The sequence below is a fragment of the Hevea brasiliensis genome, unplaced genomic scaffold (genome assembly GCF_030052815.1).
Source record: "Hevea brasiliensis isolate MT/VB/25A 57/8 unplaced genomic scaffold, ASM3005281v1 Scaf233, whole genome shotgun sequence".
NCBI lineage: Eukaryota > Viridiplantae > Streptophyta > Magnoliopsida > Malpighiales > Euphorbiaceae > Hevea > Hevea brasiliensis.
In genome coordinates, this window is record NW_026614733.1 from 1 (window position 1) to 25,516 (window position 25,516).

Below are 25,516 nucleotides of genomic sequence, written 5' to 3' on the forward strand. Positions count from 1 at the left end.
AAAATTAATTAAATTTTTTAAAAAATATTTATTATTATTTCATTCATTTTTATTTACACTAACTCTTTTTCTTCTATTCTTCATATCAAGGCTCTTTTGACCTTTCCCTTTGTATTTTTTATTGTTATATATTTAACGCTTCACTTCTGTTACAAGAATTATAAATCCATGACTGCCTAAATTTGATAGAGCTGCCCAAACATATATAATCCCTCCTCCCTTCCCTTGTTAGGTTGGAGATCGCAAGTTGTGATTACCTTGAATTGTTCTTGACAAAAGGTTTGCCCTCCATCGTCTTCAAGTTTGTTATCCTAAGTTATCAAAATCGTAGCTCGCTCTTCAAATTGTTGCTCTCCTCTAACTTGGTCCTCTGTTTTGTCTCAAATCTCAGCAAGAAATCACACTCTTGTAACACTTTTTATTAGGATTTAGGAAGATTTTCAAGGGTTCAATTTTTTAATTGTTACAAGTTAGTTTTGCAAATGATTTGATAAGTAGTTGAGCCTATTCTTGTTGACGTGAGAGTATGAAATTGATACGCAGTTGAGTTTCTTTTTTTCGTGATTTCAAAGCGGGAGTAATAATCTAGTGTTTTTAGCAGGTGCAACATATTATCATTTTAATTAAATATTTTTATAAATCATGTAAAATATATTTTTTTATAAATTGATTAAATAAAATTATTTATATTGATTTTAAATAATTTTTATTTTATATTAACATTATGTATATATAGAAATATAAATAATTGTTATTTTATATTAACATTATGTACATATAGAATTGGTTTTATTTACAATAGTTAAATTAAATTATAAGAGCATTTTAATTCGTTCACAAATTTATTTTTTTATTTATATTTAATTTTTTTAATAAAAATTGCTTACATATCACTATTATTGAAAAGGGAATAATGAAATTCTAAAATTTCAAAACATAACAGATTCACTTATTAAGAGTATTAAAATAGTTAATTTGAATAAAATTATTTTTTAAATGATTAAAACAGTTAAAAAAATTTTAAAATATTATGATGAATGATAACTTAATTTTTATATTATGATTGTTTAATGACAACAATGAAAAAAAATAATAAAATATTTATATATATATATATATTTTTTTATGGGCATTTTAGTTGAATTCAAATTAATAAAAATAGAATTATAACTAAATTCAAATTGAAAAAGGATTAATTTAATTAATTAAATATTAATTTGAAATTTTATTTAGAATAATTAAAAACATATTAGTAATTTTTTTTTATGCAATTGTCTTTTTAATATCTGAAAATTCTATAAATATCAAATAAAGGCATAATTAATTTTCTTAGTCTAAATATACTGATAGACATATATAGATGGCATTATAAAATTTTGAGATAAAAAATATTTCTTATAAATTAATTTCAATAACTAATTTTGATTATTTATGCATAATTGATACTTATACATCAAGTAATTATATATCAATATTTTCCCTAGGATTTTAAATATCATTAGGAATTCATAACTTTAATTATAAATAAAAATTATATAGTGTGTTAGAAAATTCATTGAAATTTTTGACAAGAAAAAGGGCCAAAAGATTTTTTTTTGTGTACAAAATTTGTACTTGGTGGACACATCAATTTTCATAATAAAATCACAATTTAATAATATAAAATGAATTACTTGTAAATATGATATCAAATAAGAAAACTGATTATTCACTATATTTACTTCAGACATGTCATCAATTTACAATAAAAAAATTTATAATATTAATAATAAAAATAATTTAAAATAATTAAAAGATACTTCATACATGAGTTTATTGATAAATTTTGCTTTTTATGTTATAAAAGCTTAAAAATGATGAATACGATGGTGATGATTATGATGATAAAATAATAATTTATAAAAATATCTTTAATAAAAATTAATTAAATTAAAATTAGAATAATTAAAAATTGATTTTCAATTGAAATATAATATATTTCACATAATTTATGGCTTTTTTATTTTCACATAAATTATTCTTAACATTAGGGTTGAGTATTTGGTTCGAACCAAACCGAATTAAATTATAAAAATCAAATTTTAAATTTTAGAAATCGAACCGAAATGAGTGAAAAATCGAATTGAATCGAATCGCTCTATTTTGGTTCAGTTAGGTTTAAATCGATTGGTTTTAATTTTTGATTGATTTTTTAATTTAAATTTGATTTTCAAGTTATTTGATCTAATTTTAACTTTAGTTTGAACCTAATAACTATTAATCAATGAAATTAAACAATTAATATATATATATATATAATTAAATATAATTCATAAATTTTCTATAAAAATAAATCAATTCAAAAATCAATTCGGTTCGATTTGAATATATAAATTAATATTCAATTCGGTTCGATTTGATTTAACTAATTGTTTCTCTTCAAAATAGAATCGAACCGAAATAATCAAAATTTTTATAATATAAAATCGAATCGGACCAATTAAATTTTAAAATCAAATCGATTAAACTGAATTAACTCGATTCAATTTAATTTTTCAATTTAAATCAAATTCTGCTCAGCCCTACTTAACATGTTAATATAATTAAATTGTTTTAAGGTAAAAATCTCTTTTAAGCTTCGAAAAATAAGTTAATAGTCACTTAAGTTCTAGTAAAAGCAAAAGAGTTATTTAAATTATTGAACTTTTTAAAATTATCATTTAACCCCTTAAATTTTCAAAAATAGCTTAAAAAAGTTCAAAACCTTAACACAGTTAAATTTCTGATAAATAATCTAAAAAATGGGCATTTAAACGTTAAGAAATAATCCAATAGTCCTTTAAGCCCATTGAATAAATTAATTTAATTTTATAATTTTATAATTAAGTTTATAAATAAATTATGTTAATTTACATTGTTAATATATGAATATAATAATTTTATAAAATCTATAAAATAAATAAAATATTATTAAAAAATTTATAAATATTTGAATTTAAATTTATTAAAAAGTATTAAAAAATTATTTCTTTAACTGAATAAAAAAAATTCAGATTTTCTTTTATTTTCTCATTAACCAAATATTAAATTTAACCTTAAAATCTCCTTCAAAAAATTTTTCAAAGTACCATTAAAAATATATAAAAATTATTCTACATGTAAGAAAATTAAATGACAAGAGTAATAAAAATATATTGAATTTTTAAATTATAAGAAATAGTTTTATATTTTCTAAATAAAGCTAATAAAAACCATACAAAATATAAATAATAAAAGCCATAAATTTTTAATAATATTTTATTTATTTTATAGATTTTATAAAATTATTTTAATCATTTGTTAACAATATAAATTAGCATATTTTATATTTAAACATAATTATTAAAATTTTAAAATTAAACTTATTTATTTAATGAGGCTTAAATGATTACTAAGTTATTTTTTAAGGGTTTAAATGTCTTTTTCTTTAGATTATTTAAGGAAGACTAAAACACAATAGTATTAAAGTTTTAGAATTTTTTGAACTATTTTTTAAAGTTTAAAAGTTTAAATGACTCATTTAATTTAATCAGTATTTAAGTGACTATTAGTCTATTTCTCAAGGGCTTAAAAGAGCCTTTTGCCTTATTTATTAATATAAGACTATATTGTGAGAAAAAAAAATATTTACCTTTTTTAACATATGAATGATTTTTTTATTTAATTATATTTTTAACATATCATTATAATTACATTATATTTATATTATTTGTGTTTATCAAAGATTATATTATTGAAGTAAAAAAGGACTTCCTTGGGATTTGTTTTTTAATTTCCATTTACAAATTTTTACGATATAATTAATATTTGACCTTTTTTCAATTCAAATTTTGAAGACAATCGATTTCTATCTATATTGAATTCGAATTATAAAACAATATTAATATTTTAAAATTATAAAATAATATTTTATGTTTAAAAAATGCTACATAATTATATTTGAATTATAATTAATAATAAAGCAATTAATTTTAATAATTAATTAAAAATTACCCTAAAAAGTATAAAAAAATTAAAAATACTTTGAGCTCAAATCGATAATTTTTTCAAAACATAGAAGTTATCATTTTTTTTTTTAATATATAACTTTCTCTTTTTTTAGTTAATTTTTAATCGAAATCGATAATTTTTTTAACTATAAAAATTATAATTTTTTTGAAAAATGTGAATTTCTGATTTTATTTAACTTTTTTTATAAAATTTTATTTTAAATAACAATAAAAACTTAATTAAGTATAAATAAAATTAACAATTTTAAATTTAAATAAATTTTAAAATTAATTTAAATATTGAAAATTAATATATTATAAATAATATAAAAATTAAGAATATTTTTGTTATTTTAAAAATTCTTCTCCCATTCGTACAGTTACATTTATTATAAATATTTTATTATAGAAAAATTATTATAATTCAGAGATAAAATAGTAAATATTGATAAACTCTAAGGGTCTCATAATAATTTACCATTTGAAGAAAATAATTGAAATAATTGTAATATTATCTTCTAATAAAAATATAAAATTAACTAAAATAGAAGTAGGACCCACTCTCCAATAAATGACGATTCCTTCGTCCACTCTATGGAGTACTTTTTTTTCTTTTTTTAGAGAGAGAAAAAGCAGTCAAAAAAATGAAAAAACCTTTCTTTCGCTTTCTAATTCCATTCAAGTGCCTTTCCTTCTTAATCATCCTACCTACATGTTACCCAATATCGGCTCCGGTGACTCGTTTGGAATCTAAGCTGAGTTCTCTAACTCGGGAGCTGCTGGATTCGGCGAGAGAGCCCGAGTTCTTCGATTGGTTAAAAAGGGTTAGGAGGAAAATCCATGAGTACCCAGAGCTGGCCTTTGAAGAATACAACACGAGTGAAATCATAAGATCGGAGCTTCAGTCGCTTGGAATTGAGTATATTTGGCCTATCGCGAAGACTGGGGTGGTGGGTTCGATTGGGTCAGGGATGGAGCCATGGTTCGGTCTTAGAGCAGACATGGACGCCCTTCCCATCCAGGTTGGTTGGTTAGTTGCTTTCCATTTTCTCTCACTCAAGTCGGATGATTTATCACGTGAGAGGCATGTGATTTACTTCCATTTTTATTATAAATTTAAATTATAATATGTTAATAGTTAAAGAGACTAGCTTACTTTTAATTTAATTAATAATTATATTTTCTTAGGGTTTAAATATTAACTAAACTAGATTAACAATAAAATTTAATTTAAAAATAGTTAATTATATTCATTAATTATATATTTGAGAGGTTAATGTTATATATTTAAAAATATTATAATAAATTATAGTTTAACTTTTTCTTTTCATGGGTATATATAGCAAAAACTAAATTTTAAATCCCTTTTTATTTGTGATGCTACATGAGATATTATGGTCTGTTTGTTTTATAAAATATATTTCTTTTTTAAATATTTTTTATTATTTAAAACACTCAATAAAATAGTCTAAAGGAAATTATTTTTCTTATAAAAAGAAAATTAAATTATTTTTTAATAGTTTTTTATTTTTTAAATTTATAATTTTATTAAATTATTAAAATAATTAATTATTCATACATAATATAAATATAAATTCATATGTAAATTATTTTTCCTAAAATAAAGTGAGCCTATAAATAAGCTAATGAGTCTAAACAGTTGAAGAAAGAACGTAGAGCTTTTAATATTGGCATTAGAATTTTTTTTTTTTTTTTAATTGAGCAAGCTCATTGATAATACTGGCACTAGACGGTTGGTCTTGATATAAATCTATAAAATGAAATCACAGAAATAGTCTAAATTCCTCTGGGTATGGAGAAGAAAACTAATATTTGATGTGTTGTTAACCAACAACATTAGATGTCTGTAAAACTTTTCATCTCTGTTCTTAACTAATCTATTTTAATTTTGATGGATATTTGGAAGGAATTGGTGGAGTGGGAGTACAAGAGCAAGAACAATGGCAAAATGCACGCTTGTGGCCATGACGCTCATGTCACAATGCTGCTTGGAGCAGCAAAGTTACTTCAACGCGGGAAGGATGAATTAAAGGTATGCATATGCATAATCACACAACCATCTCAGAATTAAGAACTTTTTTTTTATCTAACATTCATTTGTTTGTTTTTTCCTGTTCCGACTGATTCCATTTCTGATTTCTGCTCTAAAGGGTACTGTCAAGCTTGTCTTCCAACCTGCAGAAGAAGGTGGTGCTGGTGCTTACCATATGTTGAAAGAAGGAGCTCTTGATAAGTTCCAAGCCATTTTTGGACTCCATGTTGAACCAGAAATGCCTGTTGGTTCAATTGCTTCTAGACCTGGTACAATGGCTGCTGGTTCTGCTAGGTTCTTCGCTGTCATTAAAGGGAAGGGAGGACATGCTGCACGGCCCCAAGATACAAGAGATCCCGTTCTTGCTGCATCCTTTGCCATCCTTGCACTTCAACAATTAATTTCTCGAGAGACAGATCCTCTTGAGGCCAGGGTAATTTTCATTTCCTATTTCTAACACAAAATGAAATGATTCTGTTGCAACTGGTTTTAAAGATTCTTGTTTGCTAAGAATATGCAAATTTGGTCCACCTTCGCGTGTTCTAACATTTTACTGAAATAGATATATGCCTAGAAGTAAACTTTCCATTCCATTTCTAATGTTCATATAGGTACTCTCACTGGGGTTTGTTGAGGCTGGCCAAGCTGGGAATGTAATCCCAGAGACAGTGAAATTTGGAGGTACCATTCGGAGCTTAACAACTGAAGGTCTATCCTATCTTCAACAAAGGATAAAGGAGGTAACTACAAGGATTACAGAGGAAGAAATGATCTAACTATACCATAAAGATAATGCTTGTTAAATATGCAAGCGTAATTTAGATGATGCTCAAGATTGATATCAATATGTAACTTGAAGATTGAAAGGTAAACATAAAATCACCCCTCTTGAACATAAAGCAATGAAAGCCATGAAACCATTCTCACTCTTCAAATTCTTGTGTGAAATCTATGGAAGCTCATGATTGTTGGCGAATCCATGAAAATTCTTGTGTAATTAATTAACAATTTCATGTTTTATTTACTAATAACAGGTTGTAGAGAATCAAGCAGCTGTTCTTCAATGCACTGCTTCAGTAGACTTCATGGAAGAAACGATGAGGCCATATCCAGCCACAGTAAATGATGAAGCTATGTATGAACATGTCAAGCAAGTTGGGGAAGTTTTGCTTGGCGAATCCAATGTGCAAGTTATGCCCGCCATTATGGGTTCAGAGGATTTTAGCTTTTATGCACAGAAGATGAAAGCTGCATTTTTCACTATCGGAGTGCAGAACAAAAATGAAAAATCAGTTAAGAGACTGCACACACCATATTTTTTACTTGATGAGGAAGTCCTTCCCGTTGGAGCTGCACTCCATGCTGCAGTTGCCATTTCTTACTTGGATACTACTGTTGTTGAGACACACTAGGACCTGCTTTTCTGTTCACTCACCCCTTATGTGATTAGAAAAATAAAAAATAGCATGCATTTCTATTGTCGAGTATTTTCTGGTGTGTCAATTGTTATTATATTTCCTGCGGCCAAATGCATATTTTCATTCTTAAAAGTCTAGCAGATGGCTGAGGAGCTAGGAGAAAATGTATTTAATAAGATAAGGTGAAATACTGCATATTGACACCAATCGGCTATGTTGCACCTCAAACATTTAATTTTACCGAAAACTAGGATCACGATAAAATTTTAAAGGAAAATTGATGATTGAATCATTTAATTACTAAAATTAAAAATATATAATAAAAAAATAAAAAATGTTAAAATTTTTTATTATTTTCTATAATTAAAATTTTAAGAGACAACAAATATATTTGCAAGTTCAGGGATCATTGATGAAACAATCCATTAAACTTTGCAAACCAATAGTGTCAAGTCTATGAGGGCCCTGAAGTAGATAAGATAGGCTTGCAAAAATTGCCAGTAAATATAGAGTGCATTTAGTACTGGGAGCAGGGGAGAGAGATGTACTCAACCTATTTTGTACAGTTCTTTTTTTTATTCCATGGGAATTGAGACAGCACCTTGGACAGGATCGCAAGCTAATGCCAATGGCATCAGATACGGTTTACATGTTTATAAAGTTTGAGTAAAGAGTAACCAAAAATATGCCTGGTGACGTCTGGGCAACTTTGATGCACAGGGCATGTTTTGCAACTCAAATTAGCTTTTGTGGCTAAGGGAAAATCTGGATCAAAGAAATGGTAATTGAAATTCTTGGTTGCAGGACAATTACAGATGTTTTCATATTGTATTTGGATCAGGCACGTTTAAATTATAGGCAGCTAATCAAATCAAATGACCGTGAGAACAGGAAGGAAGAGGAAGACCGCATATCAAAGCATATATTAAACGCTTCTAGCATATTAACCTCGATTGTGCCAGAAGTTTTTGTACAGGACATACTTGGCTGAATGATAACAACTTTCTTCCTCTTTTGTAATTACTCTATAAACACTAACAATCTTGAAGCGATTACTGCAGCATGAGTAGCTCAAAAATTGCAAGCAGAGCATTAAAATAAACATTATCTCTCACTGCCTAATTCTTCTTGCATTAGGCCTCTAACTAGTGATGCCTCAAAACTACACGCTGCTTTCTCACCATTTGGATTTTCTTCCATTGAGATCGTCACCTAGTCTTGATTTTGAAGCATTCCCTGGAGCTATAGGAGGTCTCTCTTGAGCAGCATTGCTAGGATTTCGCAAAGTCCGCTGCCCTACTTGCCTCGTAGGACTAGCAAAACCTCTAGCAGAATCTATCCTTGAGCCAGACAGCATATAGTCCCTTAGGCCCTTCACTGTTTGATATCCAGGCATTTCTTCTGCATAACTTTTTCCTTGCAGATGCCTCTCAAGTTCAGATAATCCCTCCAAGTCTATCCCATCCCCTGCAATTGAGAGCCTCTCATTATGGGTGCCCCATTCAACTCCATCTGATATGCTTCTTTGCAGAGAAGTACTTCTCCTATGTACTTTGCTGGAGGTAGACTTCCTCCCTTTGATTTCTTCTTCATCGATTGCCGCTTTTCTCAAATCACAAGGAGCTCCAGAAGGATGCGTCCATTTGTAGCTTTTGTTATTGTTGTCCATATTCAACTCTATGGAATGAAGATCACTTTCGGCCGAGTCTTCTCCACATTCTATCCCATCATCTACTTCTCCATCATCCTCATTTACTTCATTCTTATGGGAAACTAACTGGGCTTTATTCAAATAAGCTGCAATCTCTTCATCATTCACATGATAAGCACCATGACTTTTTTCTTTGGTTCTTTTGGATCCTAAGAAGGCTTCAAGTTGACTCCTCAGTTGGTCTACAGCTGCATTCTTCTCTTCAAGTTGATATTTAGCTTCTGAAAGTTTCATCTGGACTCTCTCCTCACGCAACACATCAGCCAACTGCATCATCTCCCTTTCCTTCTCAACCTCTGCACAAAGTTTTGCCGATTCTCTCTTCAGTTCTTCAACTTCTACTTTATCTTCACCTATATCCCTGGCTAATTCATCACATACTTGCTCCATTATAACTCTCGCTCTCTTCTCATTCTCAAGCTCTTTCACTAGCTTCAACAGAGAAGACTTCGTCTCAGCTAGTTCTTTCCCAAGCTTCTTGTTCAAGCTTTCAAGCCGTCTCCTCAGTTTTTTCTCTGCTTCAAGTTCTCCAGCAAGGGACTCAATAGCAGCTTCAACCACTTTCTGCTCCTTGTTTTTCCATGCTGCCTTTTCTTCAGCAAAGCACTTCATTAAATAGCTTATATCATTCTGGTCTGAGCGCTGTTCTTGAATAAGAAGATTGACCTGCAAGCGAGCCCTCTCAAGCTCAGCATGTAGGGCTGAGATAAGAGACATGCTTGATGAAGGCCGATCTTCACTACCCCATACACGATTGATAATTTTTAACAGTTCTTTAGATGTGGTCAAAGCATTACTGACATCCTTCAAACGAGTCTTAGCTCCAACAGTAGATCCAGTAGGAGTTTGGGCTCGAGATCTAGTCTCAATCTGTATCATAAAAGAAAACAAAATAGATTTCATGTGAAAACAAAATAGATTTCTTGTATCTTATGTTTAAATTATAAATAGCTTTTAACCAGTGCAAATATATATTATATTATACTATAATGCGCGAAGGAATATTGATATTGTGGATCAAATCATCTAACACTAAATTACTAAACTAAGCAAGGGACAGTACTGCGAATGTGTCATTTAAATGCAGACAGGAGATTAGATTAAAAGGAAAATGGAAAAAAAATTATGGCATTTATTAAATGAGATGTACCATAAGCAAAAACTGGGACATTTAATATCAAATTATGAACCACTGGAACACCTCCACAAACTCGCATTATTACTATCAAATACCTCCATTAAACTGGCATTGCTAATAGAATCAAATGCTCCAACACAATGGTCTGCAAGCCTAAGCCTTTGAGAAACTGATGATGCTCTTCTATGGCGACTGCCAGTTCCTGATCGATCCACCCTCTACAAAATAATCATATCAATTATCAAAGCTAAATCCATGAACAAAACTCCACAGTAGGGCAAGGTTTTCAAATTCCAGAGTTGGCATTCAACAGCAAATCATATATTACAGAACCATATTTAGCATTTTAAAATGTCTACACCCAATCAAAATAACACTTAATTTGTTTCAAGTTAAAGAACTTTAAGAGATTCAATCGTTGTTCTGTTACCAAAGGAATGTATGATCAACAAAGAAACAAATTAAATATGACCTTAAAACTTTTCTTCCTTTTTATTAATTTTTCCTTTTTCCTTTTCACAGAATTAAAACCTTAGAGCTTCTCAATGAACCCATTATTACAATCAAACACAACTGCTACTCATCTCATAGTACCAACTAACATATGGCTTAAGATTCCAAAACTCAAATTTCTTTTCCATTCCCCACTCTCTTTACCTAACACTTCAAAATATATTTGCCCTTTTCCCTCTCTTCCATGCCACTCTCCTTTAGCTAACGCAGGGTTTAAATTTCTTTGGAGATCTTAATCCTATGAAAAATGAGAAACCAAACAATAACAAAACAAAATCCATAAAAATATTTAAAACCCACCTCGGAGAGAGGACTATGAGATGGATCAGACAAATGGGGAGGCAAAGAACCTGAACGCACAGACCTGGTCGCCCTCTCTCTGGCTTTCGCCTCCTTCCTTAACCTCCTCTCTTCCGACCCCACCACCTCCTTCATTTTAGGCGACGGCATCTCATTCATCTCCCACAGCGTCGCCGCCAACTTCCTGGCCGAAACTGGCGCCGCCTGCTGCTGCTGCAGCTTCCCCTTGACAAAACCGCCGTTTTGCGAGACAGCGTACTTAGGAGAGTCCATGGCCCGCAATACGGACGATGGGGTCCTCGCTGTACCCATCAGCTTCCACGCGGGCACAGGAGTACTGGATCCGCCCCTTTTCCCCACCAAAATCGCTCTCTTAAATCTGTAGTTCTGAATAATCGAAGACGATGAAGACGCTGAGGAGGAACACCCACGTTTCCTTATTTTTCCAGGAAGCAATTCTTCCATGGCGGCCCGACTTTGCCTTGGCATTATAAAATTTCTATTACCCGATTAGCTTCCCACGTTAGATCTCACCAATCCGTCAAATAAAACACAATCCCAAGAATCAATCAATCAGAAATTCACACTTCCACTTGGTAAAGAAACCAAAGCTAAAATTTTGAAGGCAGGTTACCGACTACAAAAGAAAACCCACAAAAAAATCCAAAGGAATGAAAAGATAGAACAAGCAATAGCATACTATTAGGATTCATGGCTCCTTAGATTCGGTTAATTACGAGAAAAGTTTGAAACTGAGGGGAGATGGGATACGAGTGGTTTTGAGTGAGTTGAATTGGGAAATGTGAAAGGCAGAGAGAATGATAATGGGAGATAGATTTTGAAGAGGAGATAAAGAGAACCCTAAAGAGAATTGAGAGCTTTCCGTTTCTTTTTTTGAGGATTTTGATGGGTTGCGCTGCTACTACCCATCTACTGCTAGTTTCCGGTTCCAATTTCGATCGGTACAGACTGTACACTAGAACCCTGGAGGTGTAAAGTGAAGGGGTTGAGAGTAACTATCTAATGCGGACAAAACCACATAACGTTAACACGTGGCTAGTATCCGTTCGTGGTGGGCTTTTGTAAGCCAATAGTGTGGTTTGAGTTGATATTAATGTACGAAATCGATATTGACCCCATTGATTCCCATCTAGGACAAACGTTGAATAAGAAAATCCAGAGAAAATAATTTAGAAAATTCTGAGGATTTTATTTTATTTTTAAATAAAAGAGAATAAATATATACTAATTATAAAATTCAATTCAAAATAAATCAAAAATAGGCAATCATAGTCTCCAATCTTATAATACAATTTTTTAATTTCAAAAATTTTTATCAATTTTCTGCCAACTTTGAAATTATTTCATTAAAGTTAAAATTAAAATAAAATAAAGAAATTTTTTTAAAAATAAAATTTATATTTAAAATAGATTAAAAGACAAAGATGAAAATAAATTTTTTAAAATATATTCGATATTATTATTGAAACGATCATTGAAAAAATTAATTAATTTAAATAAATTTTAATTATAAAAATATTAAAATAATATAATAGTAATAATTTTTTTTTTACTGCATTAATATGGTATCGTGAATTTTATTATATTTTATACATTTTTTAAATTAACAAATGCTTATTAAAAAAATCATAAATTACAGCATATAAAATGAGATCAGACGACTAGCTATTAAATGCACAATAGAATCAGCACAATAAGGAAGCTTCCTAAAGCAAAGCAACGCAGTCAAAACACGATAGACCCAAAAATTATGTGAATTATTAATTTAGACAAATTTTTTAATTTTGTTAATTTAATTATAAATTTTTTATATTATTTTTAATTTTAGTAATAAATTTAATTAAAAAATTTGGACTCATTAATTGACAAATAATTCAAATCTTTTCATTGATTATCAATTTTAGTTAGTTTATTTAATTTTATTAATTTGTTTAATAAATTTAATATTTTATTAATTTAACAAATTTCGTGTTAATGAAAAATATAATAATTGGATAATATGTCTAATATTGTTATATTAATTTTTAATTTTCTCTCTCCATTATACTCTTAATTTAGTAAAATAATATTTTTATTTGATTTATTTGAAAATAATTGCTAAAATGATAAAAACAATTAAAATAGTTGTCCAATATTTATAATATAGTTAAATATTTGAATTATTTCTATTAATTAAATCATATAATCAAAATAATTTTTAAAATTAATATAAAAGATTAAATTAATAAAATTAAAAACTTATAGAAGTTTTAATAATTTTGAGTCATTTAAAAATATTCTAATACTACTTAATAAAACCTCATTGCCAGATTTTGCAATATTATTATACTAACTTCTCTTCACCGTAATTAAATAGCAAATCATTTATATTTATTTTTAAATTTAAAAAATTGTTAATTATTAAATTTTAACACTACAAAATATACATTTAATTACTGAATTATTAGTTTAAATTAATCAAATCAACTCAAAATTGAGACTCATTATTTATTTATTTATTTTGTTGGGGGAAATGCAAGGATCCCACAAACACAATTAGGCTAGGAGTGAGCATTCGATTCAAATCGAATCGAATCAAATCAAATTAAATTAAATTATTATATATATATATAATTAAATATAATTCATAAAATCTCCCTAAAAATAAATTAATTCAAAAATCGATTCGGTTTGATTTGATTCGATTTGAATATATAAAATTACTATTTAGTTAAGTTCGGTTTAACTGATTTTTTTCTTTTAAAATTGAAATAAAAAAAAATGAATAATTTTTTTATAATAAATATAAAATTGAATCAGAATTTTAAAACTAGCGAATATTATCTGATTGATTTTGATTTTATTTTCAAACTAGAGCTTCAAAACCCTAACTCATCTAAGAACCTACTTAGCATTGCTGTTAAGAAAATTATTTTTTAAAATATACTAATTAAAGAATATTAAATAATAATTTAAAATTTAATTTAATAAATTTTAATAATACAAACATTAAAATAATAAAATAATTTCTTTTAAATTTTTTTTTTTTAACGACGTTTAAAATTACACTCTTATTCAAAAAAATAATTTCAGCTGCAATACTAAAGAGGCAATAACTACTATCTACTGCATGTCTCCCTCGCTGTGAAAGCTTCACCAAGATAAGCAAACACCAAATCTATACCAAGATGGGAGGGGACAAGAGGCCTTCCCCTGTCTAAAGGCAGGGAAAGCAAACTAAAACCGCTCAACTAACCTGAAAGGCTAAAGACTAAGGAGAGAACTTGAGAGAAACTCCTCTCTCTAGAAAACCTAAATTCTATTTGTGGTTTAGTTGATAGTAATTATAGCTGATTGATATTTTTTTTTTTTTTAGAATAGTGGGTGATTTAATAGTATCAAACTAAAAAAATTAATATATATTTATTGAAAAAGAGAGAGAAACAGGTAAAAAGAGGGAGAAGAGACAAGTGAAAATTAAAATTTACGTGGGGGAAGAAAATTTGTTTGTTTATTGAGAAAACACTAAATCAGAGGAAGAAGTTCACAGTAAGAAAACACTAATTATTTTATGTTAAAAGAATTTTTATATTCATTAAATTAATGTTAAAAAAATTTTATATTATAAATTAAAATTTAGCAGATAGTGTTATTGTAGTGTTTAAATTTATGAATAATATATGTAATTTACCCTTTTTTTTATTAATCTTGGAGTATAAATTAAAAAAAAAAATAAATCTTTTTTATTGTTTATAAAATGTCTCATTCACGCTTTATTTTCTATCAGGCGTTGGACTTTGGCTTTCATATGAAAATTATGAATTGATTAAGACAGAAAGCTTAAAATAAGATGAAAACCTTACTCGCATTCTTCTTTGAACTTTCTCTCTTCTTATCTCCCTTGTGAGCTTTTTAGGATGATTACTTATGAGTATTTTTACCGGTGGATATCTCTTCTTTTTTCTTTTTATTTTTTTTATTCTCAATCATCTCTAAATTTACATCATTTTGAAAAAAAAAAATTATATTTATTCTCAATCTATTTTTGTTAATAAATCTGAATTTGATCATCTTCTTTTGGGAAATTTGATGTCTCATCTTCTATGAGAATTTGTTATTTCCTCTTTTACGAGCATTTACTCTTTTCTCCGTTACGAGAATCTTCTTTCCTTTTCATCGTGTAGTTATTAGGTGTTTTGCTTTGTTATTTAGGTAGAAGTGCAATGATAGAAAGTATAAATCTTATTTTTATGAGAATATCAATACTTGATAGTTTATAGATTAGTCTTATATAAAAATTGTGGAGTCAGTTAAACAGTGATACCAAATGGAGTGTGCTTCTCACTAAATGGAGTATGCTTTTTTACTAAATGGCCAAATCAAATGATTTGTCAATATAATCAGATTTTTTAAATCAAGATAATTACTAATATAATTTATATAAGTGGTTTATTTTAAATTAAAAACCTTATCTTTTATTTTCTTTAAAAAAATGAAAGCTTAAAATGTGCTTATTTAAATATTGTGACAAAATTAAGGGGAAATTAAACCTTTTTTATTTTCCCTTTTTTTTTTAAATTTTTGGTGTTTAAATTCTAAAATTGAAATATTTATTTTTTCTAATTTGAAATAATTTAATTTTCTTAAATATAAAAATATATTTTTTATTTAAAAATTACACAAATTAAAATTTTAAAAGATTGGACTTCATTAAAAAAAATTAGAGATTTAGATTAATTTAACTATAACTTGGAATGCAGCAAATATCATACTAACAAGCTAAACATTGCCATTCTAAAAAAAAATAAGATAAAATAATATAAATAAATAAACAAACAAACATGGCTGAATGCGGACCCAAAAATAAACGTCCAAAGTAGGGGAGAGCAGTTTTCGGTTTAAACTAATCAATCACCGAAACCGATTAAATCAATCAATTGTTTTTTAAAATTTAAGTTTATAATTTTGATAATTTTGGTTATCGGTTCTGTTCGGTTATTTTCATAAAAATCAAAAGAACCAAACCGAACGAATTATTAATATATATCAAATTGAATCGAACCGAACGAACCGACCGAAATCAAAGAAAATTTTAGTTTTGATTTCTAATTTTTTTTGTTTTTATGTTTTTATTATTTAGATTTAATGTTAAAAATATGAAATTTTATAAATTTCGGTTTGATCGGTTTAAAATCAAACCGAATCGATATTTATCGATTCAATTCGGTTCGATTTTCTCTTATCAATCGATTCGGTTCGGTTTTTAAAATTTTTGATTTTTGATTTTCGATTTTATCGGTTCAGTTCGGTTCGGAACCGAACCGACCATTTGCACACCCCTAATCCAAAGTTCCAAACGGCAGTATCCAAGTTCTACACAACTGGCTGTGGGAAGGGGGCCAGGCCATTTGCAGGAAACAGAGAGAGACAAGGAAACCAAACCAATGATCCCCACCTCCTTCCCTCAGGCCCCAGCCGATAGCAGGATAAACTTGGCAAAGTACACTGTCCTTCAGCTTACTACATATCTCGCATTTATGCAAGAAATTTGGTCCCATATAGATAATAATCCAGCAATCAAATGATTGTTATCTTGGGACATCCCAGGAAAATCCTTACAGAATTTTGAGCGACTTGGATCTTGTTATTATTGCCTAAACTATTTCATAATTATCATACCCTCCATATTGTTTTCAATTTTATGAATATGATATTTTCAAAAGAGAATAAATTGATTAATAATTAATGAATTACATGGTGAAAATTAGTTTATTCTCTTAATTTTTTTTTATAAAAATATAAATCTCACAATTAATAGATGCAAAAACTCAAATTTAAAAGTCGTTTAGAAGTGAAAAAAACAAAAAATATTATTATTCTTGACTGGATATCATAAACAAAGTCATTGAACTAATTGCGGAAGAAAAGACCCACTAGTCTCAATCATCGTCATAAAGAGAAGCCAACAGCTCAAACAACTTCACTATGTCTCAGCCAATAGACTAACTTCTATGGTGCTGATTTTTTTTAAACAGTATTTAATTTAATTTATGAAAATTGACGATAAATTTAAATTTATAAGTATTTAAAATTTTAAATAATTATGTGTTTAATTAAAGTATTATAAATGATTAATAAAAAATTAATATGTTTAGTAAAAAATAATTTATAAATATATTTATTATTAAAATAATTTAAAAAAATTAAATTAAATATATAATGAAATTTTAAAATTAAATACTTGATAAAATTAACTTATAAGTACTAAAATAAAAAATTAGATTACCCAACATACTTGTTTAGTTTACAAACTCATCTTATAAACTGAAAAATTACAAAATAAACATTCTCTCTCTCTCTCTCTCTCTCTCTCTCTCTCTCTACATATATATAACAAGGTAGAAGCATAGCTTTTATATTTTCTCATCCTGTACACAAAAGATTCTTGCCTTTTGCCTAGATTAATGCTTTCCATTAGAATAATGGGAACTTGGTCCATATCTCTTTGGTTTCTTCCTCTGTTCTCTTTACTAGCTTCTGGTAACTCATCTGCCCATTTCATACCAATAAGATTCCCAACTCGAATCACTCAGTTTCAGGCAGAGAATAAGGTCTCTGTTTCTACTCCAAATGGGTTGTACAAAGAGAAATTCTTCACTCAAATACTTGATCACTTCAATTTCAACCCCAAGAGCTACCAAACATTTCAGCAGAGATATTTGATTAATGACACTTTTTGGGGGGGGCCGGAGAAGAATGCTCCAATCTTCTTATACACAGGAAATGAAGGAGAGATTGAATGGTTTGCTCAAAATACAGGATTCATGTTTGACAATGCACCTCGCTTCAAAGCCCTTCTTGTCTTTATTGAGGTATATATCAAATCTTGAGTTCAGAAATCTCTCTATGATACGGTCAATTCTTGACGAAAAGTTTTCTTTCTTTCTTCCTTCTGGTTTGGGCTAGCTACTGATTAATTAATTAATGTGAATTTGCAGCATAGATTCTATGGAAAATCCATGCCTTTTGGAGGTAATAAAGATGTTGCTTACAGCAATTCAAGTACTCTTGGTTACCTGAGTTCAACTCAGGCCCTGGCAGATTATGCCACTCTTATCACTGATCTAAAGAAGAATTTGTCTGCAACTGACTCCCTGTGGTGGTTTTTGGAGGTTCCTATGGTGGAAGTAAGAATTCTTTATATAATATTAATTTTCTTTTGTGTTTTTTTCTCCTGGATATTAATATACACAAGTCTTGATGATCTTGAGATGGGAAGTTTAAGTAATTAATTAAAACAAAAAAACAAAAATCAATCAGAGATCTTTTCTTGGTCTTGCAGTGTTGGCTGCTTGGTTCAGACTGAAATATCCTCATGTTACCATTGGAGCCTTGGCATCTTCTGCACCAATTCTTGGCTTTGTGAACTTGACTTCTCCATATAGCTTCACCAGAATTATCACTCAAGATTTTAGAGTTCTCTCTCTCTCTCTCTATCTCTCTCTCTCTCTCTCTCTCCATGAAATTGCCATATGAATTTTATATTTCCCCTTTTGTCCATGCTAGAGGATATTATAATTATGATAAACCCATTTTGCCAAAAATTTTTAAATAGTTTACTAATTTGCATATGAAAATGGAAAATAGAATGAGAGTGAGAACTGCTACAAAGTGATAAAAGGATCATGGCAACAAATTGAAGACACAGCAAGTCAAAAGGGAGGACTTGAAAAGCTGAGAAAGTCTTTTAAAATATGCAAGTAAGAGCATGTGAAATATTTTCTTAATTAATTTTTAAATATAGTTAATTATTGGTATCTCCCATACAATATTTAATTAATTAATTAATTGGTTTTTCTTGTTACAGGAATTATATTAGTGAAGGAGCTTTGGAGAGTTGGCTTTCCACTGCGTGGACCTACACAGCCATGACTGATTATCCAACCCCATCCAATTTTTTAAACCCCATGCCAGCCTATCCAGTGAAACAGGTTTTAATTTAATTATTTAATCACGCGATAATATATATATATATATATATATATATTTATTTATTTATTGAAATTCATATAAAAATGAATTCAATAATTATTAAATTACAGAAGTATTTAGTTTGATTGTTAGGTGTAATTAATGGTTGGTATTCATTTAAACAGTTGATTTAATCTGTTTAATAAAATTATCAAAATCACAATAATCACAAACTATTTATTAACTCTTAATTTATTAATTATTAATTTTATCAGCTCTATTTATTTAGTTTTTTCTTATAATTAGTAATCGATTTGAATTTATTTTTTATTTAGACTATATTATTTTTTTAAAATTTATTAATTATAGAATTTTTTATTTTAAAATTAAATTTTTAATTAATAAATTATTTATAATTATAAGAAATAATAAATAAATATATTATAAATAATAATTAAACAAGTTGTAATATTTATTTTTATATGATAAAAAAATAAATTATGAATTAAAATTGATTATATTTTTAATTTATTTATATATTTTTTTATAATAAATTAATAATTATATGCATATTTTAATAATAAAATAAATAATATAATATATACTCTTATTAATCATATTACATATTAACAACAATAAATAAATATAATTTTATTAAACACTTAAAATAGCAGCTAGAATTAAATATCAGTTATTAATTATATTTAATAATTAAATTAAATAATTATATAAAATGAATTAAAATAAATATAACAAATTTATAAATTTTAATATAAATATTTAATTTAATAATTATTTAATTTATTTTTATGTAGGATCGAATTTATAATAACGTCACTCTAAATGAAATCGTAGCCGTTGCTTTTAGCCTTTGAAGTTTCTGTTTTTTAATTTTGGGTGAGTGGGTGTCGTTTTCTTCTTCTGTCATTGGAGGGTAGAATGGTCATTAAGCAAAATATTGACAAGCTCACGCTTTGCCTTCGCCGTGAAATAGATGTGCAAGGCGATCGATGAACCAACGACCGGAAATGATACATTTGCGAAACTGTACAGTGCGGCTAGTGTTTACCGTAACTACACTGGAACCGCCACGTGTTTCGATCTTGACGATAATTCTGATCCTCACGGCCTCGGTGGATGGTCTTGGCAGGTACATTTTTAAAATTAAACAGATCTAAACCATTAGTTGCCAATAATCTTTCTGTGCTTTTAAAGTTATCTCATCAACTGTTTCATTGAGGATAGAAAAATATCAATTTTCAAATTAAATATTGAAATAAAATTAATTATAATATATATAAAATTAAAATAATTTTCAATATAAATATTTAATTTAATAGACTCATTCTTATATTACATTAAATTTATATACATATAAATAAAATCTGTTTGATATTATTATTAAAATTATTATTAAAAAAATATTTTTAAAAATATATTAATTATAAAAGATCCATTGACATATAATTTTTTTAAAACTATATTATATGGACTAGGATCATTGAGACAGATTTATCAATTTGGAAGACTTTTCTATCTGTAAAACAATAATTTTAATATATTAATCAATACTATTATTTTTTAATATTTTTTTATCTCTATTAATTTTAAAATTAATTACATTATTCCATAAATTTATTAATAGAAATATATAAAGATAATAAAATACTCTTTAAAATATGTAAAATTTAACACTTTTCATATATTGTAATATAAAGAGTGATGATTAGTTTTTTTTTAAAAAAAAAAAGAGTTTTTAATAATTAAACCAATTATTGAAAGAGATTACTTTATAATCACATGCAGAATGGGAAAGGGGAACCCACTATATATATATATATATATATATATATATATATATATATATATTGATGAGAAAGAAGGCATGTGAGGGTATCCCATGTTGCTTCACATGCTAATGTTTGTGATTATAATGATTGTTAACAAAGATAAGCACTTTTGGAGCCTGGATTTCCTTCATCATATTCAAGTGGCCCATCTTGTTTTCTTCATATCAAACACCTTGTTATTGATGATATTCCTTTCCACTTTCAAGCAAAGCTACTCCTTTTTAAATTTTCAACTGCCCTCCCTTATCATCCATGGAATGGAGGTAACACACCCACCCATAATATAGCCCCAAAGATAGGGTAAATTGAGTTTTTTTTTTTAATATTTTTATATATATGTATTTTTTTTATAATATTTTTATATATATGTATTTTTTTTTAGCTTTTGGAGTATTAGATTTAGTTGAGTTTAATTATAAGAAATTAATCTCATATTTTAATTTTTTGTATAATATTTTATTATTATTTATTAATAAAAAATTTTCCAGATGTGTCCATGGCAGGAAATTTCCTTCCCTCTTAAATTTTCTTTTAGGCTCACTGTCTTGGGCCTCATTTCTAAGCCCAACAAAATAATTCACAAGCACAAAATTTCATGTAATTGGACCCTACCCCATCACAATAATTATTACATATTATATGTATTATCATTGAAAACATATTTTTTAAATAAATTAATTTAAAATTATTAAAATAAATTTATTATAAAATTTAAAATAATTAAATTAATTTTTTAAAATATAAAAAAATAATTTTTGTAAAATATATTTTTTTGACTTTTCAACCTATATGTCCAATGGTTAGCCAACATTTTAAGGGTATTAATATTTATTTATTTATTTATAGAATTTTTAAGGTAGTGTACAAGTGAAATGATTTAATAAATTATTTATTAAAAAAAATAAATGGGTTGAACAAAAAAAAAAAAAAAAAGGGAAAACAATGGATTACATTAGCCTAGTTACATGGAAAATATGATTCAACCACTCTGTTTTTCTTGGAAACATTGGTTTTGTAGGCATGCACAGAGATGATACTTCCAACAGGAGGCAGCGATGAGGAAAGCATATTTCCAGCTTCCGAGTGGGACTACAATGATAGGGCCACTTTTTGCAAATCTTACTTTGATATTGAGCCTCGACCCGACTGGATTCCCATCGAGTTTGGTGGCCATGTGGGTATTTCTTCTATTCCCATTATTAATTCTACCGATAAATTTCAATATTGTGGCATTAGAGATTATAACAAAATTATTCCTAAATTTAAAAATTTGTATAAAACTTCTTAGATTTTAAAATTTTGCATGGTAAAATATTTTTAACTTTCAATAGTCGATTTTAAACAATTTAGAATGGCGATGACATGAATAATTCTCCTCTATTTATATGATAATGGTAAAATCGATTATAATTTTTTTTTTTTATAGATCAATCATGAAGTATTTAATATATAGCAGCCGATAGAAGAAATTTATAGTCAAAAAATAATAGTAATTGTCCATATTATCACCACTCTAGATTTTTCATATTAGCGTATTACTTATAAACCGACTATTGAAAGTTAAGAGATTTTATTGTGCAAAGTTTCAAAGTTCAGATGATTTTATATTATATTTTTAAGTTTAGAAATATTTTTATTACAACTTCTAAAATTTACGGACAACTTTTAAAATTTATCCTTTACTCTTTCTAGAAGATTGGCCGCAGACTAGAATCGTTGGATCACCTTTACGATTCAATTGATTTTAGTTTGAAAATGGCTTTATTTGAAAAGGTTCTGATTCAAAACAGTTCCTATTCAAAATGATTCCTGTTCAGCTTTAGATATTATTACAATATACTAAATTTTTAGATATAATTTATAAATTAAATAATTTAGTTTCTTATGTAAAAAATTAAAATATATCTATATAAACTTAAAAATAAAATAAAGAAAACAAGTTTTTGAATCAATCGATTTCGAGTTCGGTTCAAGGAGAGAAGGGCCCTTAACTAGTCTCCTTAATCCTAGTTTAAGGCCCGAAACCGTTAATCAGAATCATTCAGAGTTTAACTAGAGTGATCCCAGTTTGATTCAAGCACTAAATTAACCTTTGACTGAGTCTACTTCATAGGATATAATTCTTATAAGCTCAAATTCATATACAATTGATTTTTATAATTATTAATTAAATATCTATGTCTAAAATTATGTATTCACTATATACATTTTAGTTAATTTTGTTTTATTTATTGTAAATTTAATTTTTATATGAGATTAAACTTATTTTTGGGATAAAAGTTTAGTTGAGTTGAGTTGAGTTGGGTTGAGTATGAGATTAAACTTATGTTAGACTTGCCCTTCTTCATATACCTTTGCATGCTAAATCAATTAATACTCTTTGAATTTGAATTTTTGACTGTTTTGGACAGAATATTAAGAGGGTGTTGAGAAGGTTTGGAAGTAATATCATATTCTTTAATGGGTTAAGAGACCCTTGGAGTGGTGGAGGGTATGTTCTCTCTCTCTCTCTCTCTCTCTCTCTTGCTAATTTTACTTTTAATGGCTAAATATGGAAAATGCAATCTTTTCTCACTTTTGTTGCTTGATGGGTATTATATTGCAGGGTCCTAAGTGATATATCCAAGAGCATAGTTGCCATAGTAGCAGAAGAAGGTTAGTGGATGAAATCTTGAAATCAGAAATTAAGTTAAATAAAATAAGATCAAATAATTAATTAATTTAAGTTTTTGTATAATATGTGGAACAGGAGCTCATCATGTAGACTTGAGATTTGCAACTAGCGAAGATCCAACATGGCTTCAAGAAGTGAGGAAAAGAGAGATCAAGATCATTGCTCAATGGCTTTCGGAGTACTACCAGGATTTGGCCCTCACTTATTCCTAAGTCTTTATATCAACCCATGGAGACACAATAATACAACACCAACAACTAAATCCTTGATTTCAAATTAGTCAAAATACTTGATTATATAAAATTTTTTCTCCGTCATTTATTTATGATTCACACCAAATTCGCGTTAAAATATTTCAATATTATATTTGGAGACATGGATTGCAATTAGGGGTGTACATTATTTCGTTATAATTAAATAATTAAATTGAACCGAACCGATGAAATTTAATTATTTTGGTAATAGTAAATTCGATTCAGTTCGATTTTTGGTTAGTAATAACAAAAATTTATTATTTTCGATTATCGAGTCAGTTACCTTTAAGTTGATAATCAAGTATCAAATAACCGAATTTTAATTAATTAATATATTATTTATAATTTTATTAATATTTTATTATTTATAATTATTATTTTTATGATTTTATAATAATATTTAACTTATAATTATTATCTCATTAATATTAAATTTTATTTATTATTTTTTTAAATAAAAAAGAATATAAATATATTTTTATTAATATTTTATTAAATAATTAATAATATATATATATGATTAATTCAGTTATAACCGATAACCGACCAAATATTTTTTATTTCGATTAATTTTTATTTTCTCTCAATTTCGATTATGTTCGATTAATATTTTTAGAGTATGTTAATAATTTAGTTAGTTGAAAATTTAATTCAGTTTGATTCGGTTAATTGAATATCACCTCTAATTGCAATTACATGGATTAAATTTAGGTTTCATTTCTTTTGTAGGTTTGGAATTGTGAATGATTTACTAGGATAAACAAAGTTCAAGAGAGAAGTTCAACTTCCTACTTTATATATATATATATATATATAATCTTCAATTAAAGAGGTTTCATTGAATTGAAGAAAAGTGAAGTGGGATATTGACACGTGGAATTCTCATTTTGCATGGAGCAATTTCACTGGACTAAACATGATGTAGGGCTCTCTGCCCTCCATTTAGTTGATTAAAAAGGCTTCAATGGATTCAAGAAAATTGAATTATAGCTCCGCATATCCAATCTTGAAAATTCACCCAAGTCGTTCTTGCAAATGTTGACAAAAATAAAATCAAGACTGAAATTAAATATATTTTTAATCAATTTACAAATTAAATTTTCATCTCCAAGTAATATTAAGAAACTCACTCCAAAAATCAAATAATCTTGCTCTAATGCCAGCAAACTATCTAATAAAAAAAAAATATTAACTCTCATTTGGAAATTAAAATTTTATAAAAATTAAATTCAATTAAATTTTTTTATTTTTATATTTAAAATTTTAATAAGTAAAATATTTTTTTTTAATTTAAAAAAAAATTGCCAAAAACAATACTTCATTTATTCTACAAAGATAAACTTCTATTTTCACATGAATTAAGAGAATGTGATTAATATAGTTAAAGCAATAAATTTTGTTTAATTTTTCAGCTTTTCTAACTATTGCAACATTTCCCTAGTTAAAAGCCGTTTAATATACTTATTTATTGCTAGTTTTGCATTGATAATATAAAATTATATTTTCTATTATGTGATATTACATTATTTAAATTTTCTATTTTTTTAAATTAGAAAAAAAACATAAAATATGTGTCTATTCATTTACAAAAAGAATCTCTTAATTCTAAAAATCTAGATTTTTTTTT

The 25,516-nt window shown here is 27.2% G+C and overlaps 2 protein-coding genes and 1 pseudogene across 2 annotated transcripts; 2 read left to right on the forward strand and 1 right to left on the reverse strand.

Annotated features, from left to right (window-relative positions):
- Positions 1–4,620: 4,620 nt before the first annotated feature.
- LOC131176745 (IAA-amino acid hydrolase ILR1-like 3) lies at positions 4,621–7,499 on the forward strand. Its single transcript, XM_058141804.1, has 5 exons — positions 4,621–5,029; positions 5,935–6,060; positions 6,179–6,493; positions 6,672–6,800; positions 7,095–7,499. The coding sequence occupies exons 1-5, from the start codon at positions 4,652–4,654 to the stop codon at positions 7,470–7,472; spliced, it is 1,326 nt and encodes a 441-aa protein (XP_057997787.1). The 5' UTR covers positions 4,621–4,651; the 3' UTR covers positions 7,473–7,499.
- Positions 7,500–8,373: 874 nt separating this feature from the next.
- LOC131176743 (uncharacterized protein At5g41620-like) lies at positions 8,374–12,111 on the reverse strand. Its single transcript, XM_058141802.1, has 3 exons — positions 11,141–12,111; positions 10,423–10,545; positions 8,374–10,059 (listed from the first exon to the last, which is right to left on the reverse strand). The coding sequence occupies exons 1-3, from the start codon at positions 11,627–11,629 to the stop codon at positions 8,656–8,658; spliced, it is 2,016 nt and encodes a 671-aa protein (XP_057997785.1). The 5' UTR covers positions 11,630–12,111; the 3' UTR covers positions 8,374–8,655.
- Positions 12,112–17,533: 5,422 nt separating this feature from the next.
- On the forward strand, positions 17,534–23,959 carry LOC131176742 (uncharacterized; annotated as a pseudogene).
- Positions 23,960–25,516: the final 1,557 nt, after the last annotated feature.

Excerpts from the sequence above, each read along its gene's own strand:
- LOC131176743 (XM_058141802.1), bottom strand. The coding sequence starts at position 11,629 with ATGCCAAGGCAAAGTCGGGCCGCCATGGAAGAATTGCTTCCTGGAAAA. Across the intron at positions 10,546-11,140 it reads CTCATAGTCCTCTCTCCGAG|AGGGTGGATCGATCAGGAAC; the intron begins GTGGGTTTTAAA and ends ATTATTTTGTAG. Across the intron at positions 10,060-10,422 it reads GCAATGCCAGTTTAATGGAG|ATTGAGACTAGATCTCGAGC; the intron begins GTATTTGATAGT and ends TTTATGATACAG.
- LOC131176745 (XM_058141804.1), top strand. The coding sequence starts at position 4,652 with ATGAAAAAACCTTTCTTTCGCTTTCTAATTCCATTCAAGTGCCTTTCC. Across the intron at positions 5,030-5,934 it reads TGGACGCCCTTCCCATCCAG|GAATTGGTGGAGTGGGAGTA; the intron begins GTTGGTTGGTTA and ends GATATTTGGAAG. Across the intron at positions 6,494-6,671 it reads CAGATCCTCTTGAGGCCAGG|GTACTCTCACTGGGGTTTGT; the intron begins GTAATTTTCATT and ends ATGTTCATATAG.